The sequence below is a fragment of the Branchiostoma floridae genome, chromosome 9, assembly GCF_000003815.2.
Source record: "Branchiostoma floridae strain S238N-H82 chromosome 9, Bfl_VNyyK, whole genome shotgun sequence".
In the NCBI taxonomy this organism is placed as follows: Eukaryota; Metazoa; Chordata; class Leptocardii; order Amphioxiformes; family Branchiostomatidae; genus Branchiostoma; species Branchiostoma floridae.
The window spans coordinates 2,359,419-2,367,563 of NC_049987.1; the positions used below are offsets into that span (position 1 = coordinate 2,359,419).

At 40.5% G+C, this 8,145-nt stretch overlaps 1 protein-coding gene across 1 annotated transcript; it reads right to left on the minus strand.

The window, feature by feature from the left end:
* Positions 1-6,124: 6,124 nt before the first annotated feature.
* LOC118422950 (peptidase M20 domain-containing protein 2-like) lies at positions 6,125-7,880 on the minus strand. The gene is made up of 3 exons (XM_035830837.1): positions 7,815-7,880; positions 7,124-7,358; positions 6,125-6,258 (listed from the first exon to the last, which is right to left on the minus strand). The coding sequence occupies exons 1-3, from the start codon at positions 7,878-7,880 to the stop codon at positions 6,125-6,127; spliced, it is 435 nt and encodes a 144-aa protein (XP_035686730.1).
* Between the last annotated feature and the right edge of the window lie 265 nt (positions 7,881-8,145).

Genomic DNA, 8,145 nt, shown 5'->3' on the forward strand with positions numbered 1-8,145 from the left:
CCTTCTATACATGATGGTACAGCCCACCAAGAAAACAAAGCAGGCATCTTGCTTTTTTATCATATGTATGTAACGTTATGTGTATATATAGTCAAGGACTAGAATATTTGTCTTCATGGCCATACGCACATACAAATATTTCCTCACAATGTATCAGCACCTTTTAACTTACGGCGACCACTAGAAAACACTAACTACAAATATTCACTTCCAAAACAATAGCTTTGCTCCAGCAGGTAAATGCTACATAATAATTCTTCATCCTTTTTTATCACCATTTCAGGAGCTGCAAAAAGCGAACCAAAATGTGCAGACTTAACAAACCAGAGTGAAGCAAGGACAATACAAGGTTAGATATTAACCAAATATGCTGCAAATGTTCGATGGATTCCTATTCTCTAAACGTTTCATGCAATAAAGCCAATTGTCACTTACTCATAGAGGATTCGTTCATCTGAAAATATGGCAATAACAGGGATATTCTTTGTTGCCATGTTATTCATGCTAGTTGAGTCAAATGGTTGTCCAAATTGCACTGTCTTTTGTACTACTAAAGATTATTGTGGCACTTACATTAGGCATAGAATATGCAAGCGCCGTGTATACTGTAACATGACTGGGTTGAACTGTACCAATGAGGAACTGGGCTCGTGCTTACCGGACATATTTGATGGCCTACTGCTGATCGGACATAATGACAGAAATGGAACACTGAACCCTCTACCCACTCTTTCTGCGTTCGACGAGCTGAGTCTTTTTGGTGGGCAAATCAAGAACGTTAAAGAAAGAGCCTTTGTAACGTTGGCCTTCCTGAAGACGCTGTCGCTGAATAAAAACTCTATCCAGGTCGTTGGCAACTGGTTTGACGGGCTGGAAAACATGACAAAACTATCCCTGTCTCGAAACAAAATCGAACATATTGTTATAGGAGCGTTCGAGCCCCTCCAAAAGCTACAATTCCTTGAATTGGACGAAAACAGGATCCATAATATCGAAGCATGGTTCTTCAAAGGACTGTCCAGTCTGATTAGACTTAGGTTGGACTACAATAAAATCTCGAACATCGCAGCGAATGCTTTCGACAACATGCCGATAGATAAACTTAACCTGGCCTTCAATATGCTTACGACCTTGAGTCAAGATTGGTTGCAAAGCTTACCTCGGAGAGCGCATGTTTACTTGAATAATAACATCTTACCCTCGGTGGAGCAAGAGTCACTTGTCCTTCTTCGTGACAAGCATGTTAGGCTTTGGAACAACCCTTTTCGCTGCACCTGTGCGCTTAACAGTCTTAGGACTAAGGGTGTGGCCATCCTAGGAACAATAGATAACCTCTACTGCAGCTACCCGCCACATCTCTCCGGGAAGAAGATCTCACAGGTGTCCAGAGAAGACATGCCATGTCCGCCTCCTGTAGCCAAGGTGTCACGTGCTGACAACGGAACCACTCTCCTGTGCGAGGTTTACTGGGAACAGCAGCCGGACATCAGTTGGGTGGGTCCAGAAGGAAGCAACATCAGCGCATCACCCAACACATCTGGCAATGGTATAACCACGCACTTGGAAAACGTTGTGACTCCAGAAGGCCATTCTCTATCATTCAGCACAGACTGTTCTGGCCACCAAACGGAGGGCTCTACTCTCAACTTCATGGGTAAGTCGACCTACAAGCTTCACATGAGTCAGAAAGCCTTCCTAGGGTGGACTGAGGGTGCCTATCGTTGTGCCATAACGTACCCTGTAGGTACTTTCTCAGTGAACATGACTTTGTCTTTGACCAAACCAATGGTAAACGACTCCTGTTCCTCGGCAAGTGATGATGGAGAGGGAGGAAAAGGTCCGACTGATCTGTCCCCGGTGGGAGTGGCGACTACGAAGATGCCAGTGGAATACATCTTACTGCCGCCACACCAGCCTGCGCAGTATCACCGCATGCTGGACTTCACCTACACAGTGATGATTGCCGTCAGCGTAAGTCTTATGGTCGGACTGACGGTGGGTTGGCTCATCCGAAACAAGGCAACGCTCAAGCAACGTGACGGCCCGGCAATGGATGACACCTCTCCTTCGTCATTCCCACCGTCTCATCGGAGTTCCCTATCCTCTCTCCATCACTATGAGGTGATTCCTGACGAGAGTTTCACACCTTTACGTCCTTACGCTCAGGTGTTCTTGAACCCACAGTACGGCCAAGGAAACATGAAGCTACGGCCGTCAAAACGTTCCGACGTTTTCCTAAACCCTCAGTACGGACAGGGGAACGTCAAGCAAGGATCGTCGAAACATACTGAAGTTTTCTTCAACCCCCAATATGGCCGAGGAAAGGGAAAGATTAATCATAAGCGGCGTTGGTCAACACCTGTGCTGCTTCCGTGCATCGGACAGGTGGGAATAGTCCGTCAGTCACTCCAGCATGAGCTCCCGAGTCCTGATGAGAAAGCCGAGCAGAGACAGAATCTTCTTCTTCTTCGACGGGACCTGCACGTTACAGAGGGGAGGAGGAGCCCGATTAAAACTTCCCATCGCTACACGCTTCCCCAAACTAAGGAGGAGTTTAGGGAGTCCCCTGGGTATGATAAAGAAGGATAAAGAAGGAAAGAAATGACAGATTCTGAGAAATGGCAAGATAAGGAAGACTGTAGTTTGTGGATAGAAGAACTCACCAACCTCGTCACTTAAAGTCATTGTTCTGTTTATGACCGACTAGATGGAATTTAGTACTCTGCGCGACAACCTATTGGACACTCATGCAGCACCTCCTCAAAGCACCATAAAATATTTTGTTTTAAAATCTGACAATATTGTCCTGAAACAAAATACAAGGACAATAGCACTAGAGAAGGTTTACACATTTATCACCATTTCATCGATCACTGCGTTCGATCCCATCGTTGCCACCTGTGTAACAACACACCTGGGCACCTGGGTAGATTTTGAAAGCAAAATGATCACTTTCCTTTTATAGTGATTATATGATTTCTTTGTGTTCCTGTTTAATGTGTTTGTACTGCACTATGTTGTGTATTTGTATTGTACAATGTTGTGTAGTGCTTACTATTATACCGTGAACATAATGTACTTAATATTGGCCAAGCTTATTATTATACTGTAAACATGTACTTAACATTGGCCAAGCTTATTATCATACTATGAAAATAATGTGCTTAATATTGGCCAAGCTCTTTTAACCAGACATTCTTTACATCTGGATTTGACAAGTAAATACTCAGCAACGCCTTATTTTGTTTCTAAACATTTCTGATTTTACAAAATTTGAAATAATATATTTTCACTATGAGAATTTTATTTCATGAAATTCTGTATCATTGGTGCATTTCTACTAAAGGAACATGTATGTTGAAGTATGTTAGTTGATTCTTATAAATTCATTTGCAAAAATTATTGTATTAATGCACTTTGTCTACTATTTTCGTCCAAATGTCAACGATGTTTGTAATACTTCACATATTTCATTATTTTTACAAGCTATAACTTGTATTTTTTACATACATAGTTCAATTAGAAAAAAAACTGCAATATCATCTTTTTTTTTCTTAATTTCACGAGATTTTAAGAATTTTGGAGACGCATATTCGCAAATTATGTTTGAGAGATCATCGCAGAAAAAATATGCCAAAGCAAATATTTTGAAATATATCTTAGGTTGTATAAAGAACGTTTAAAGTAGCAAGTCTCATAGACATGATTTTAGTATCTTACAACATATTTATGGATTACTTTCGAACCTCCTGTCACGTTCTATCAGTTGGCACTAATTGAAACAAAACAAGGAGACGTGTAATGCTTTCTTTGCTTAATTATTGAATATATCAATATATCACAATGTGTGACAAAGTAGTCGTCTGTCATTTCTTAACAGAGAAAATTTCATCTTTATTTGCTTTCTGCCACCCGTGGCCAATTGCAATGTACACATAGACATGCACACATAGAGTAACATATAATCACATTCTTGAAACATAGCTTGCCTCCTGTACGTAGCTAGGCGTTAATGTTCTTTCAAGGCTTCTTATATTAGCCTTGGTTTTATGGTTTCAATCTATCTCATGCTGATGAAAATATAGAAACAAACGATGCAATCAATCCATCAAAGACCGACACTCGTCCTAGAGACATTAGATTACATTTTTTTCAAGCCGCCTATACGCCCCCTCCTGTACGGGTATTAATATGGTTATTAATAGTCATGGGAGTCAACGCAGACAGATTAAGGAAAATCCTCGCGTTTGCACGATTGTGTTTATTTTCAGACATTTCAAGGTGAGCCAAATTTGACGTCCCAAACTTTGTCGAACGCACCAAGCAACTGGAAAGAATACTGACCGCCCCGAAAGTAGATACTTATGTATCGTCTTAGTTGCTCTTGTATCATCACAATATCGTTATGCTTACACATTGGTTTGGAATTCAGTGGCAAAACTCCGCTTTCAATAAAAAAAAAACATATATATATCTTGTATTCAAATATTGGGATCGAAACGGAGGATGTAACATTCTGGGCACAGCTGTTTGTTGTAGATGTCAGTATTTTACCCGTAAGCCAAGCGTCAGTGTGACCGCAAGGGAAAAAAATGGTGACAAATTGACTAAGATGCCGCAATGAAAATGTTTTCAACAGGCCTGGCCCTGAGGGATACCCAACTTAGACAAAGCCATATACGAGACGTGCAATAAAAAGAAAATAGCACTTACAATAACATGACATTGTATCCATTTAATGCAATCCTTATTTCTTATATACATAGGTTTAATTGATAGGAAAGATTTCTTTTCTTGCAGACTTCCCACAATTGCAGATTATATTACTAACAACTTGCAAGATTACAAATGATATAAAATTCTACAGGCCTGAATATGGTTGTAGGCGCTTTTTCTATACACTGTATTAACATTATATACACCCTTAACTTCAATTCCAGACAGGACGTTTTTGAAAATATGCTGCACAAGTCCTAATTTTCATATTTACCTATTCGTATGGCTGACAAAGCTTCAAAGTCTTCAGATTAAACGCATCTTGCAGATCTCAAGAAAGCTGATATAGGCACCAAACTAGGGCCACTTTTTCCTGATTACAAGAGCTACATGTATACATCAGCCAAAACTTGTGACCATGGCCTGTCCAGAGCACAAGATATCAAACCTGCAGTACCCAAAATGTATAATTATTTTGCAAATTTGACGTCTTATCAAGAACTAGCCGAGTACCAAATTTGAAGACACTCCTTCATGCCATTGAGTTATCATGTTCACAGACAAACACACGAATGCTGCAAAGAAATAACATTCTTACACTCCTTCAGGCCATTGAGTTATCATGTTCACAGACAAACACACGAATGCTGCAAAGAAATAACATTCTTGGGTAAGGTAATGATACCTTCAATTCAGTGTAATTTATTCCCTATGGCCACATTATGTCAAGTACCAGTGTTTGGCAGTTTACTAAATTTCGTATAAGGGGTAAAGCTGTGGTTTTTTGTTTGCTCTGTTTCTCTGCGCTTTTATAACCAGATTACTTTAATCATTCAGCAGCAGTCATTTTATGACTTTTCAGTAAATTGCAATTGAAAACCCCTGCCTCATTATCAACTACACAATCAATCTAACCCCACTTTCTTCATTTTTTTGCCAGAGAAATAAAAAAGGAATCAATTTAAAAAGGTACCTGGTCCAAATACAACATATTCATACTTGCTTCCCTCATAAATTTTGATGACTGATAATAATAGACAAACTGCATGTCCAATTAAATTAACAGTAATTGCTCTATGGTTTCTGAATAAAGATATGTTCTTTTTAAAGTCTGTGATACTTGGTACTAGGGTTGGGTACCAGTAAACAACATCCAGGTTCAGGTACGGTTCAGGTCCAGAGGATCAGGTCCAGGTCCGGACCTGAATTGGTCCAACATCCGATCCACCAATTTTTTCAGGTCCGTTTTTTTCTGGACCATTCCAAGAAGAAAAACACGGTTTTGTACCAGTACACCGTACCGGTACCAACCCCTACTTGGTACATATAACCATACTGAGGTTTGAACCATCAGTCTGCTGAGTGCAATGTGAGTACTCTAGACATTTGGTTGATTTCCTGGTGGAATCTAATCATTGACCAAGTCTTGTTTAAACTCCTCCCTGATGGTGTCCATCAGCTGTGATTGACAGATGACATCGATGGCCGTCATGGCCAGGGCCTTAGCCTGGTTCAGGGCGTAGGGCTGGGCCTCTCGCTTACCTGGAAATCAAACAATCATAGTCTAATAATAAGACAAGCTGTCTGGTATAAAATATTTTAGAAAATGATAAACCATTCACAACATATTCTAGAGTCAATAATAAAACCAAGCTCCTTTTTCTTTTTGCACTTAAGTTAAAGCTATGCACCACCATGCACAAAATATAAAGGTTCAATTTTCAATTCATGGCATAAACTTGCTTCTTTTGCATCTGCTTGGTATGATTTACAGTCTGGTTGAAAACTTTTCATCGACAAAAGTAAATGCATGCCATCCATATAATTGAATCAACATACATTAATTTTGTAGCCTTAGTGAGAAACGTCATGAGCTCGTCCCACTTTACGTGAGGAATAACTGACTCAATGACAAAAGCATGGGCTACGAAGGCTGCTCAAGAACATTCCCTACCCCCTTTTCAATCCACTCACACTGGGGGTGGCTACTGGTACAGAAAATTCAGGTACAGATACGGTTCAGGTTCAGAGCATCAGATCCAGGTCTGTACTTGAACCTAATGGTAAAAAATGACTATCAACTCTCCTCTTCTTCGCTCTTGTTCTCGCCTTATACCTGTAAGCCCCAAAACACGTAAACGACTGTTAATCTGTTAAACGTTTAAGTGGTTGAAAATTCGGTCAACTGATTTTTTTTCAGGTCTATTTTTTCTGGACCAGTCCAACACGACAAACTGAGTTTTGCACTGGTAAACCGTACCGGTACCCAACCATAACTCACACTGGAAAAGACCCCTACCCTTTTCCGTAAGTGTGGTGTTATGATAAGCTACACAGCCTAAGTAGTTGAATACCTTAGGTTTGCAACTAGAATTTAAATTAGGACAAAACAAAATGCCTGCAGTACCAGCTTCCTCAGTAAAGTGGCGTGAGTGAATGGAAGCATCTGTCGGTAGAGCGAACATCGGGTGGATACCGGGTACAACATGCGTGACGTTTCCCATGTCCGTCGAGCCGGAAATGGCGCCCGTTACGGACTTGTCCGGACAGTTCGTCACCCCGAGGGCCTCTGCGTTCCTCTCGTACAAACTGGCCAGCGTGTAGTTCTGTATCAGGTTGGAGGCATCTGTCTTGAAGTTGTACTCCACCAAGCAATTGGAACAGAAACTGCAGGTTAGTCATCTACCAGTATTTGGCTGTCAATTCTACATGACCTTTTTCTAGAAACTATAGGTGGGAAATGTTAAAGAAATATTATATTTTACATCAATTATTCATCCATTCTACATTAAGCCTTGAGGGATGCTATCCAATTTGTAGCAGCCCAAAGATTCAAAAGGAACTGACTGAACTAGACTTAGGCAGGCAGATCTACATGAACAAACTATATACATGTAGTATTAGGCATTATAGACTCTAGGACAAGTAATTAGTACACATAATGATGCAATTTTTAAGACCTTATGTCCGTACACAAAATAAAGCGCTTACCAACAAGCTTTCGATCAGTCCTCTGATCCTTCTAAAGTTGTAATGACCCAAAACCTAAGTCGCACTTCCGGAACGGACGTGTGACGTCAGTAAAGGGTCAAAGGTGCTTGACAGTCGGTATCGGTCCCCGTCTTGGTTGAGGGAAGGTTGATGGGCTCTGATGTAGATAGCATCTTTCACTCCCTTGAGAAGAATCAGAGGACTGATCGAAAGCTTGTTGGTAAGCGCTTCATTTTGTGTATGGATATAAAGTCTTAAAAATTGTATCATTATGTTAACTACCGTCACAGATGAACTTACATTCAAGTAATTAGTACACATCATTAGTACACAGTATTCATCAATACCAGCCAAAGTGCTACCCCCTAAACTCATGATGATGTCCGTCCATCGGGGTTTGATGAGGAATTTCACTTCTCTGAGCAGATATATATCTTA